Genomic DNA, 13,667 nt, shown 5'->3' on the forward strand with positions numbered 1-13,667 from the left:
GGTCCATTGCCTAACACATTTGCTGTCCTTTTCTTCCTGGAACTATGGATGTTAAAGTAATCACTGTGCTATAATTTGTGAAAAGGCCCCTGGACTCCATTTTTGCATCCTTCACAGTGCTCACAGTGTCATCCTGGGCCACTATGAGGATGTGGGATAGATGTCAAAAGAAACTTCAACACAGCAGGAGTAAGTCAGGGTTTTTTAGCAGTGCAGTAAATTCAATGGTTGAAGTTTACCTCTCATCATCTGATAGAGCATCACTTTCAACACGTTGGTCAGTAATCAGCTTATTTGTACATAACTTAAGTGGGTTTACAGAACAATGATCCTTTGTGTTTGTCTCCAACAGCAGAGCTTAGGCCATCTAGTGACTCAGACAATATTATCACCGATGCTGGGGCTGGACTTGGATTGGTGAGTAAATGTCTTCATACCTTTTCCCCCACAAGGTAAGCTTTTGAAATATACACGTCTGTCTCAAGAGCACAATAAAATCATTACAAACAAAAAACTTTGATTGTAAATATGATTCACATCCCAGAGACACAGACAGTGGTCTACAATGTTGTCTTTGAGAAAGGACACTACTTCTTCTCTTTGATCTATACCTTCTTTCCCTTCATCTTCTCTCTGCTTTATTGTTATTGTTTACTGCTGTTATTTTTACTAATAATCATTATTATTTTATTCATATGTATGCTGCCTTTTCCCCCATTAATGAAACTCTAAGTAACTTCCAAATGACTAAAAGCAGCACAGATTAAAACCATATAAAAATTAGTGTTTATATAATGTTATTTTTGAGTGTGTGTGTGTGTGTATGTATGTGTGCATATATACACACACACACACACACACACAATTAACTGTCTTTGGAATTAAAGCAATATAAAACTTATTAAAAGACAGAATATAAAAATCAATATTATTATTTTATTTAAAGTAATATATTGTTATTCTAATCACTGTTATTACTTTATTATTATTTTATTCTATATTGCAATTTTCTTACTTTTTAAAAAAATACATTTTTTTAAAAAGCCCTTGGTGGCCACATACTTCTGTCCCAAGGGTCTCTCCACATGCAAGTCTCCTTCTATCTCCTGCTGTCTCTCCCCTACTCTTACCTCCAATGGCTTTGTGGATTCTTGCTTTGCAAACCTTTATGTTCTATTTTCTACTGATTTTCATTACATGCTCATCTATCCTCATCTTAAAAAACAGAAAGGGGGAAGAGAGAGCCATCAGGTTTTTCTTCTTTTCCTCATCACTTCACGATTTTGTGAACCTATTGCTCATTCCAAAAGTTGTGACACCCATGTTTATTACCAGGGGTAGGGTTGCCATAAGTCTGGACCTCCAAACAGGGACAAATATAGGATAAATGTAGGACAAAATTTTCAAATGTAGGACACTTTTTTTTTTAAATGGAGGACACGCGAAAAAATTGATGGTTTTAAAAAAATGTTAATATAAATACATGTTTCTTAGGCATGATCAAAATGGAGGACATTTGGGCATTATTCCTAGACAGATGACAGAAATGGACTTTCCCTTTCTGGCCACCCCCCCATTCCAAACAGCACATTTGGGCATTGAACATGGCTTTACTTAACATGGCCTCTTGCATATTTCAGAGGCTTATTCCATAACCAAACTCTTTGGGTTTCACATTAAATATGTCAAGGTGATTTAACAAGAAGTGGGTTTGCCCTTGGATTCAATTCTACTTCTCAGAAGTGTGTACTTGGTCAAGGGACTTTGGGTTTGTTTTTTTTTTCACTGTGCATGTGTTTGTAAAAATCAGAGCAACTTACATTGGTTGTGCCTCAGAAGCTGGCTTATATCATCATCATCACTATCCTCTTCCTCCTCCTCCTCTTCTTCCTCCTTGTCCTTCCTATCTCCTTCCTCCTTCCTCCCTCCTCCCTTCCTCCCTCCTCCTCCCTCCTTCCTCCCTCCTCCTCCTCTGCCTCCCAGCCCAGGCCCAAGCGGAGGAGGAGGTGGCTGGCTGCCTTGGCGCGCTCCCCCCCGCCCGCGTGCCAAGGCAGGAGGCAGGCAGCCACCCACCTCCGCCTCAGCCTCCTCCTCTGCCTCCGCCTCCCGAGCCCAAGGAAGTGCCCAGCAAGGAGGCACGCCAGGCGGAGGAGGCGGTGGGTGGCTGCCTGCCAATGCCTGCTGCCTTGGCGTGCACACAAGGAGCACCAAGCCAGGCAGGCACCTTTGCCTCCTCCTCCGCTTGGCGCGGCCTGCAACGGAGGAGGAGGAGGAGGAGGTGCACCTCCTGCGCATGCCCGCTCCCCCCTCCCCACCTCCCCCCCCCCTCCCCCCGCCTCCCCCCACACACCACCTCCTCCTTCGCCTCCTCCTTTGCTTCCTCCACACGGCCGCATGGCCTGGAACAGAGGAGGAGGAGGAAGTGGGTGGCATGACCACGCGGGGAGGCAGAGGAAGGTGGGTTGGCGCCGCGCGGGCCCCAAACCGGAGGCTGGGGGCCAAACCGGACCGGGAACGGGAGGGGCCCCCCAAAAGTGGGTTTGTCATGGGGGCCGCCGGGTTATGGCATTCCTAACCAGGGGGCAAGTGGTCAAATATTTATTTCAATTGGCTGTCTGTAACTTTTTGAAGAAAAAAGAAAAATGTTTTCATGACACAGGAATTTCTTTTTATCCTATGAAACTACTTTGCAGGATTTTAACTGTTTTCTTTCAATGGATATGTGTCTGTCTGTACATATGTAACTCACAATTGATCTTCATACTTTTACACAGAGAAAACACCTGGGACCCATTCACACTACAGAATTTGAGTGATTCCACTTTAACTGCCATGGTTCCAGTCTATGAAATCATGAAACCTGAGATTAGGGTGAAAGACATTTCAAATTCTCAGCCAGAGCAGTTCTTTAGTGCCTCACCAAACTACTAGTCCCAGAATTCCATAGGGAGCAGCCATGCCAGTTAAAGTGGAACCATAGTGCAATAACTGTGTAGTGTGGAAGGACTCCTGGTTTACAGCAGCACAGGATGTAGAAGGCAAAGCTTGGTAATATTACTAACCATGCTGGCTGGAGGTTTCAGAGTTATAGTCCAAAACCATAATGTTTTCAAGTTCTTTTGGCACTCTAGAGCAAATTAAAACTCCTTGACAAATTTAGCTGCTCTATCTATCTAGGTTTATTTACAGAATACATATGTTACCTGTACACGTAAAGCAGGGGCAGGAGTCATGTAGTCCTCAATATGTTGTTGGACTATAAGTCCCATCAGCCCTAGATAGCATATTCAGTAGCAAGGAATGCTGGGAGTTACAGTCAAAAAATATCTGGAGAGCCATGTTATTTTCACCCTGACTGAAAGCATCTGAGTCTTAAAATAATATATGATGTGGCCCTTATTTCTAGTACATTTAAGTGAGTATTAGCTGCTGCTCTTTGCTCTCTACTCTTCACTTCTTTCTTCTATTTTTCTTTCTGGTAGACATCTGACGTACCACTGGTTTATGCAAGTCCAGCAACAGTCACAGAATCTTTTAATGAGATTGAGGATACAAACCTTATGATAGATTATTCAGTGCCCACAGTGCCTTTCAATGCCTTGGACGGTACTGGGGTTCCTCCTTTCAGACCAGGAGATCTTGATGCACCTCCTCCAGCAGATCAATCAGCCAGCAATGAGTTAATCCCAGAATATTCAGAGATGCCAACTGAACAGTCACTCACATCTGCAACATTTACTGCTGGTATCTTTCAGGAAGTTAGTGATCAGAAGAGTGAAGATGAGCGGATGCAAGACCAGATCTCTAGCATAGACTCACAGAACCTCCCTGGGGAAGGTAAGCTGTCATGTACCTTGCTGAGCAGGAAATCCCTCTGCTATCCACTTGAACAGAAGCTAGAAAAGAGGTGCCTTCCTTACATTTAGAATGTGAATTTCCTTTCATAGGTGTAAAGTGTCTTCCCATCAGTTTTATTGAATTAAGGTAATAACAATGTTTCCTCTATATAAATATTCCAGAGCCTTGACATAAAATGATCTCAGTGAAAGTTGGAATATCCTGAAAAGGTGAGCCATTATCATTCTCACCATATAAGAAATATAGTATGCATGAGTATCCGCAAGCATGTGCACTAACAGCCTAATCACATGAGAAAGGAAAATAGAAGCTGTGCTGGAGAGTAACGCCTTTCTCTGTGACTTACCACATGACGTTGTAGTGCTTCAGTTATCTTCCCATGGGAGACAGTTGTCAAAGCATGTCTTTTGTTGTATTGATTTTTCCAGCTTAAAAAAATGCACTTTTAAATCCGTCTACCATGAGAAGAGAACTGAAGTGTTACAGCATCATGCGGTAAGACACGGAGAAAGTCCCTCCTCTCTAAGTCCATTTCTGCTTTGTTCTCTTGTGAAATAAGGCAGACAAAAATGGTGCTCCTCAGCACTGGACGGGGACGGCCTGGCGCTGGGTGCCAGAATGTGGCCTTTTTGAGGACGCTTTGGTGTGTGATAAAATCTGTTTTTTCCCGGTCACACACGCCCACGAGTATCCCCTTCTCGTGCCCATCATGGGGGGGATGGGTGCAATAAATTTTTAGGTGTGTGCAACCAATTCAGCTGAACTCTAAATAAGGGAGTTACAGATTTACACAGAGGTTGCACAACTTGTGACACTGTGAAACCAAATGCACAATGTGGATGCACATGTATCTGCAATGCCAGACAATAATGTACCGTGGTTTAATTGGGAAGCGATACATGCAGATAGGGATTCTGCCCACTACCTTTTTCAGCATTTGTGAAAGGGCTAGGGTGAGGGATCTAAGGCTACTTATTGTTATTTGAGTTGGTTTTACTGACTTTCTTTTTCCTCTTTTAATTTCCTTTTGTTGAATAGATTAGCTTAATCTTCTGTTTGCTTTTCTTGCTAATTTGAGTGTTAACAAGTCTCTCTGTGTTTTCAAACTTATTTTCCTCAATCTGTCTCTACTTGTTGTTACTTAGGTATTAAATAGAAGGCAGGTGGTCTGAGACATCACAGAAAATCAGAGCATTGTCTGGGGGCATTTTGATGTGAGACTGGATCCCAGGGGTTCTGTCTGCCTTCACTGCAGGCAGCAAATGAGTCAAGCTAAAGTAGATTAGAATATCAGATGCTTACTACAACACTTTATGAAGCAACATCAGACAATCTTGTTCAGGGTAGAGGCTGAAGAAAAGTCCCAGCTTCAGACAGTAGGGGAAAGATACATAGGGCAGAGACAAAGTGTGAGCTGTGAATTCACCACTAGCACTTACGTTCTCCATCCCCAAGGTGAAGAGCCTTAAGCAGGGAACTCTGGAAGAGATATAATAGAGGAAATTTAGAGTTCATGAGAGGAAAGTCTCCAACACCAGCCCAGATTGCTAAATAAACACACACATATATTCTACTTCCTTATGCTGAAGGAACTGAATTTCACTAATTGCATTGCTGGTAAATGAAACCCTCTCTTCAAATATGTAGTCATTTTATTATCATTTTGAGTATCAGTACGATACTATCATTTATCTTAGGTAAAAATACAATAGACATGGCTAACACATGTTCCAGAGGAATAGTGTCAGGATGAAAGCAGCGTGAACTGCCAAGGCAGTGGTCAAGAACAGCTTATAATGTGTGTTTTTTTTTCAAAAACAGCAGACTTTACAGTTGCCTATCACAAAAATGTCTTGAGCTACCTTCCTGAAGCTAGACTGTTTTATCTCCTCTATAAGGTCCAACGTGCCCTCAAATGTTATGTAAATGTGTTAAAAACATACATTAAATTCTGTGATGCAAGTCAACATGGGAGGACTGATGATCTAGATCCCCAAATGTCAATCCTGATTTGGAATCTGAATCAATAGAGACCAAACCATTCAACCAGGTTCTAAACTAAATCAGGAGCCTTGTGCACAGCCCCAGTGAACAAACCCATGTCCAAGTAAAGGAGGTCAGTAATTGAGGGTGGAAATTAGATCTTTGGCCAAATTGCCTAATTTAGGCAAATTTCCAGCTCATACTTTAAGTTACTGTGGCCCAAAACACATGGACCAAAAGTTCAGGTTTCAGGCCACATTAGGGGCATGACATTTATATGATGCATGCCCTGAACATGGCCCGAATCTATATAGAGAGCGTGCCAACTTGGAAGAGCCGGAACAAAAAGGAGCAATGAAAAGCTACTCCTGCTGGCTTCAGAAGTGGACCTGTGTGGTCACCACAGTCCCGGCACGATCAAGGCGGGAGTGGTCTCTGGCTGTCCCTTTTGACCTCATCTGCAAGACCCCTGTGTCATAACTTCTGCCTAGGATAGCTTTGAGATTAAGACAGTCATAACCTCCAGACCACTACTATAAACATATCCAATTTTGGGAATTCAGACTTGAATACTTAGAAATCCTAAGATCATGACAAAAAAGAGACACAGAAATGCATTTGGGGATTTTGTTAGAAATATTATACTTCTTGCATACATTTGACAAACGGGTTCGGTGACCAATTGGTGTACTGTGGAAGTAAGCACCTGTCTTTGAAGTGTGGAGAAAAAAGAACTTATTGATTCAATACTGGCCCTTGGTTTGACAGATGCTTAGTATGTATTCCACTTCATCCACTGCAATTAGTGCAGGAGACAAGCAGGCCCAACATCTTGTAAGAGTTTGGTTTCTGTAGATAAGCCAGTGCGTGAGAACTCTCCACACTGAACTGGAGAGAAGATGGAGGTGTCAGGAATGCCAGCAGTGTGAAACAGATGCAGTATCACATCTGGGGAAGAAGAGGGGGCAGCGGCAATAAGACAGTACTGGCCCATTGGCAATTACCCACCCAATCCACTGGGCTTCCCTGGAGTGTCTTATTGTTATGAACAAACAGTGTTCTCAGTTTTCTGGAATTAGTGTATTCATTTTTCTAAAAGGTAACACAAACTTCATGGTCAGTTATGGATTTTGGTTTGTGGACACCTTCTTATTTGAACATTAAATGGGAAAAGCCACAGATGCCATTGAGATGCTGTCCTTTAGTTCAAAACATATTTTGTAGAATAGTTGGTGTGCTTATTTATGAATCATGCTGGAAGGAATGAACTGCAGTTGCAAATATACATGAATCCTTTCATCCCAGAAAGGAATTAATTTGTCTAATAGATCCCAAAAAGTGTGTGTGTGTGTGTGTGTGTGTGTTTGGTAAGGCACCCTAGATGAACTGTTCATTTTTAAGACTACCTGATCTGCCTAACCCAAATGTCATACTTGTTATCTCTCCCCTGCTCCCATATATTCTGAAACCATGAGCCCAGATTAGTCTGTCTAAACTGTGCTGTAGAATTTTTCCAGACAGGATCTATATGCCAGCTTTTCTTCTTTCCTATAGTTGTGTTGAGAAGCAGTGTGTTATAATGATTTGAGTGTTGGACTATGACTTTGTAGACCAGGGTTTGAATCCCTGCTTGGTCATGGAAACCTACTGCGTGGCCTTGGGTAAGCCACATTCTCTGACTGTCAGAAGAAGGCAAAGGCAAACCCCTCTGAAAACGTTATGATAGCCTTAGGGCTGTCATAAGTTGGAATGACTTTAAGGCATATAACAACAAAAAAATAGTTGCCTTCAAATCTAGGATATTTATTTGGGGGTATCTGTGTTGGCCAGTTAGTGAAGTACAACAAAATCTACAAAAAAGCAATACTTTTATTGGCAGCCAGAAATGCACAAGCAAGCTTTCAAAGCACCATTGGCTTCTTAATCAAGCAAAAGATGTTTGAAAATCACACTGGAGAAGAAAATTGACTGTGGTAGAGTCACAATCCTACATTTTGCCTTTGCCTGCACTGTGATCCCTCTAGAACACCTGGCCTACAATAGAAACAACATATATAGGCTGGTGACTCCACCATCATCACCTTTCTTCTCTTGTATGACATTTAAACATCTTTTGCCTGATGAAGAAACCCCCCCCCCCCCAAAAAAAAAGCTTGCTTCAAAAAGCTTCAAAAGCTTGCACAATGTAGTTTGTGAATTTTGATTGGCCAATAATGGTATCTTGTGTGTGTGTGTGTGTGTGTGTGTGTGTGTGTGTATTTTGTATTTTGTTTAACAAATAGTTGTGCTGCTATATATTTAATACCTTGCCTGCCTTGTTTTTTTTCATCATACTGTGTGTCTGCATAGAGAATGCACACCCTCCCCAAGATCCTTTCGATCCTTTGAACCAAAGATTTAAGGTGTCCCCTTTTAGAGAAGTAAGGAATGTGGCGATGTAGTGATTAAGATGCAATGTATTTTCTTAAAAGTATGAGATGTCCCAATGTATACATATGGAAAAGCACCAATCCACTGCACCAGAAGAGAGGCAAACTGCATGCAAGGACACCTTCCTTGGCCTTGGCCTGCTTATTTATGAAGAACCCAAGGTGAGCACAGTCCCTTACAGAATAAGGTTTACAGGGGGGTTGGAGTAGAAAACTGGCTTTTGTAGAATGTTAATTGCTTGTGCAAGAGAAAGGGAGCCCAGGCACAGTTTGTTAGGGCTTGTGTGACAAAGGCTCTGACAGCAAGTGATGAAATGAAAGTTACACACTCTGGGAGCTGGAAGGGATCTGCTTTAACTCATTCCACTGACAACAGATTGACAGCAAGTCCCCGTATGGCTTTGTCTGAGATACATTAGCCTCATTTCCCTTATCTGGCTTTCTGGTCTGGCAATGTATCAGGTAAAAGGGCTCCATCAAACTTTCTCTGTTCCCCACCAGATGTTTCCTCTGTCTGAGTACAGGCAGATGATAAGAAGCAGCTAATATTGCATGCCTCTATGCTCTGTACCTTTGAAAAGAATAAGAACGAATCCTTATTAGAAACCTTACATTTTGAACAAGATATCACTAGCCACTCCTGTAACCTCTCTCTTCCATATATTTGCCACTGACCCAGAACATGGAACTATAATTGATGCTGACCACATTTTATTAGTTTTATTCTGGTCGTTATAAACATCTGCATTTATAACAATCAACACATAGCAATCTGTTTAGCCCAGATGTCAGTGTAAAGATCAAAGCAGCATAGTACAAATGCCAGAGTATTCCATGCTTTTTCACCCTGCTGTCAGGGGCAACCCTTGATGTGAACACTGTCAAGGACCCTTCAGTCATGCTGCCCATTCTTAATCTGACAATTTCACTCTTTAGTGTAGCCTTTTGAAACAAAAGAAATCTGCATTTCTGGCAAGCGCAGTGGCCTGCAAGTTCTACAGATAAGAAGCATTCATCTGCACAAACTGATAGTTACTGGAGAATGAAGAGCTGTTCAAATAATGGATATTTATCAATAATAAATTGATTTTTCAAAGCATACATCCCAGTTTAGTCATGCAAAGGACCCCATCTCTTGCCACTCTCAAAATGCTGAGCAGATCAAAACAAACATAATTTTCTTATAAACAACATGGGCATTGCCAGTGGATAAAGGCAGCCTTCAACTCTATCTCATTAATCTCTAGACATAGTCACAAATTTGTTTCATATTCCAGATTGATGGATTTTAGTCATTTCCTTTGTTTTATTTTGTTTCAAGCAGGCTGGCAGATTTTAATGGCTTTGGCTATTTAACCAAAGAAGCATAAGGGGGTTATTTTTATGGCATACTTTGGGAGAAATATTTTGCTGAGACTTTTGCTTCCATTCTGTTCCGATTTGCTTTTGATCTGTGAGTTTTTTGGGCTATGCGGCCATGTTCTAAAAGATTTTCTTCCTGACGTGTTTGTAATATGACCCCTCATGCCTCTTTCCAGCATCTGTGGCTGGCATCTTCAGAGAATGCTTGCCTGAAAAAAGTGGGTGTATATCTACTGTGTGAGCCTTGGAATGCAGGAATGATTTGCATGTGTATTGTTCTGTGCTGATGGCTGGCCTCAGGCTGGGAAGCTAATGCAAAAGAGGATTAATGTCTGCTAATTGGTGATCATTATCTGCTGGGAAAGCCCCTGGCTCTGAGTGGTTTCCCATTTTCATTTGCTGAGTCCTTATTTTGCTGTTCCTCAGGACTGGTAGCCAAACTTTGTTCACTTTAAGGGTTTCTTCTTTCTGGTTGAAATTATCCAGATGTTTGTGGATTTCAATGGCTTCCCTGTTCATCCTGACATGGTAGATGCCAGCCACAGTTGCTGGATGGCCATCTTTCGGGGGTGCTTGGATTGTATCTGCCTGCATGGCAGGGTGTTGGATTACATGGCCCTTGGGGTTTCTTCCACCTCTATGATTATATGATTCTAGATATCATTGATATATACACAATACACACACACACACACACACACACACACACACACACACACACACAAGCAGCCTTGGTTCCTAGAGACAGAGGAATCAGTTTTAGTTTAGCTCTTTTTCCCTTTTTTGTCCACTCTTACATTTTTTCATTTTATGCCACATCAGTCTGAATGAAAATCTATACACAAATTTCTCACAGCACACACATTTTTGTACGCAGTATTGCCTGATTTTGCAAGCCATTTATACTGCTTTTTAAATATATATATACAGGAGAGAGTTCTTCTGGCTCCTGGTCCATTAGGTTTAATACTGCAGGAAAGAATTGGAAAAAAACTAACCACATTACCATACTACATTCTTATAGTGCAGCTATTCCACTTTTACTGCTCTGGCTGCCTCCTGTTGCATTCTGAGACTTGTAGTTCAGTGAGGCCTAAGAGCTCTTTGGCTAAGAATCCTAAATGCCTCTCCTTAAACTCCAAATCCCAGAATGCAACAGGAGGCAGCCAGAGGAGTTAAAGTGGAATAGCAGTGCTATAGGAGTGCACTGCTGTAATTTAGACTGTCTGCAGCCAAAAAGAAAAAGAAGTGTCAATGGATGACAAAAGAAACTCTTTGAGCATTTATGGGCAGACAGCAAGCAAAATTAAAAGATGACAAAAATAGGGTCAGAACCCTGAATGCCACTGTTCAGCATCTTGTGCACAGGGACAAAAAGAACTACTATAATAATCAATGCACAGAAGCAGAAGATGACAACAAAAAGGGAAGAAGAAGAGAACTCCCACAAGATCCAAGAAATCAAAGGGAAACCTAAACCAAGAGTGGGAAAGCTATGCAATCATCAAGGGAACATTTTACAAAGACAATGGAAACAATACATGGAAGAACTATAGAAAAGAGAATCAATGAAGGATTAATTGAAGAAAGAACCGTTTTAAGATGAACCTACAATTTTAGAAAATGAAGTCGAAACTATATTTAGAGCACTTGGGAGAAATAAATCACCAGGAAAGAATGGCACATTGATAGAACTGCTCCAGGCTACAGAGACAGAATCTGCTCTAGTTACATCTAAATTTGGTAAACAAATATGGAAAACAAGACAGATTGGAAATATTATACATTCCAATCCCCCAAGAAAAGAGAACCGGAGATTACAGAAACTACAGGACCATTGCATTGATTTGCCACGCAAGCAACATGCTGCTCAAAATTCTATAACAAAGACTTCTGCTATATACAGAGTGAGAAATGCCAAGTGTCTAAACTGGGTTCAGGACAGAAAGAGGCATGAGGGGTCATATTACAAACACATGTTGGATAATGGAGCAAACCAAAGAATTTCAGAAGATAATCAGCCTGTGCTTTATAGATTATAGCAAAGCCTTTTATTATGTTGATAATGAAAAACTCACTCTCAAATAAATGGGTGTGCCACAATATTTCATTGTCCTGATGAATAACATGTACTCAGAAGAAAAAGCTACTGTCAGGACAGTATACAGAGAAATGGAATACTGTAGTTTCCAATTGGCAAGGAGGTGAGATATGGCTACATTTTATCACCCTATCTGTTTAACATGCATCTTTAACATAACATTAACTTGTATCCTGAACAAAAAGCAGGATTAGACTCAAAGGAAGGTGTGAAAATTGAGGAAGGAACATCAACAATTTAAGATATGCAGACGATATGATAGTACTATCAGAAAATAGCAAAGAATTGGAATGTGAGCTGAGAAAAATCAACGGAGAAAATGTAAAGGCAGGTTTGCAACTGAACATTAAGAAAATTGTGACTTCAAATTATTTACATAACCTTAAAGAAGACAATGAAGACATTGAGGTAGTCAAAGTTTGTGTATACTTTGGCTCAGTCGTTAATTAAAATGGAGACTGCAGTCAAAAAATCAGAAGACTAGGACTTGGAAGGGCAGCTATGAAGGAACTAGACAAGATCCTCAAGTGTAAAGATATATCACTGAATACCAAAGGCAGGACTTTCCATGTATTTCCAGTTTTTATGTAAAGTTGTGAAAGTGAAGAAGATTGATAGGAAAAGAATCAACTCATTCAAAATGTAGTGCTGTGGGAGAGTTTGGTTGATACCTTGGACTGCCAAATAAATGAGGCATAGAACAAATCTGGCCTGAACTCTCCCTAGATGCCAAGATCACTTCATGGGAAGACATGACCCACTGGAAAAGACAATAATGCTTGATAAAGTAGAAAGCAGCAGGAAAAGAGGAAGACGACATTGCAGGTAGACAGACTCACAACATTAAACTTGTGGGACCTGAGCAGGACTGTTGATGATAGGGTGACTGGAAGGTCTCTCATTTATAGGGTTGCATTAAGTCAAAGTTGATTTGACGGAAGTTAATAACAACAATCCATGTCTCTCTATATATGTTGCTTTGAGGCTAGAGTGCTTTTCCACGTCAATGGTTGAAACACTGGAGGCAATATGAAATTGTTTTTACTCTAGTGGTTTTGTGAAACAACTGCAAGCAATTTTATCAGCATCATTGATATTAGATAATAGATTTTGGAAAAAAGGTACTGAAGCTGAGTTTCAGATTACCTACATTTCTGTGTTTGGACATTCATATTTTTCATTCGTAATTTTTTCCTGGTTTTACAGTACAGTGGGCCCTTGATATCAACTGGGGTTTGGTTCCAGGACCTCCATGGATACCAAAATCAATAGATGCTTAAGTCCCATTACATACTGTGGCATAGTAAAATGGCATCCCTTATATAAAATGGCAAAAGCAAGGTTTGCTTTTTGAAATTTATATATTTTTGGAGTATTTTCAAGCCGTGGATATTTGAATAAAAGATTCATGGTTAAGGAGGGCTGACTATGGCCCAGTACAGACGGGCCCTGGAGCACGTACTGATGACGTGCTAGGGTTGCCTTGGGGCAGCGCTTGCAGATGCCCCTTAACCCTAGCATGTCATCATTGCATCAAAATGGCAGTGCCCTGTACAGATGGGCGCCACCATTGTTATGCAAGCATCACACGGCATCCGCATGGTGCCACATGGCGCTTGTGTAACGAGTGCGCCATTGGCACACTTGTTATGCCACCGTTGCAGCATAAAAAGAACCCATTTTTGCAGGTTCTTTTTCCGCCGGTGGGAAGCCATGCCATTTGGTGGCTGCGGTTTCCCGCCAGCGGAATAACTGCCGCCACCAGCCCGGACTACATCACAGGTATGTACCAGGCCTATATAAGCTTTTTTTTTTGTACCAAAGAAAACTGATATTTGATTGCTCTAGAATGAAATGATTTTGTATAGGTTTGTTTCAGATACAAAGTCACAAACAACAAATAATTTATGTTAAAAAGAATAAATATATTTTGC

General features: G+C 41.1%; 1 protein-coding gene across 1 annotated transcript in view; it reads left to right on the forward strand.

Moving 5' to 3' along the window:
• The window catches only part of IMPG1 (interphotoreceptor matrix proteoglycan 1), a 130,513-nt gene that overhangs the window by 83,901 nt on the left and 32,945 nt on the right, over window positions 1–13,667 (forward strand). The window contains exons 11-12 of the mRNA XM_042446904.1: window positions 353–417; window positions 3,756–3,837. Coding sequence (XP_042302838.1) covers window positions 353–417; window positions 3,756–3,837 — 147 coding nt within the window. The remainder of the gene's footprint in view (window positions 1–352; window positions 418–3,755; window positions 3,838–13,667) is intronic.

Source organism: Sceloporus undulatus, chromosome 1 (genome assembly GCF_019175285.1).
Source record: "Sceloporus undulatus isolate JIND9_A2432 ecotype Alabama chromosome 1, SceUnd_v1.1, whole genome shotgun sequence".
NCBI classification, from domain to species: domain Eukaryota; kingdom Metazoa; phylum Chordata; class Lepidosauria; order Squamata; family Phrynosomatidae; genus Sceloporus; species Sceloporus undulatus.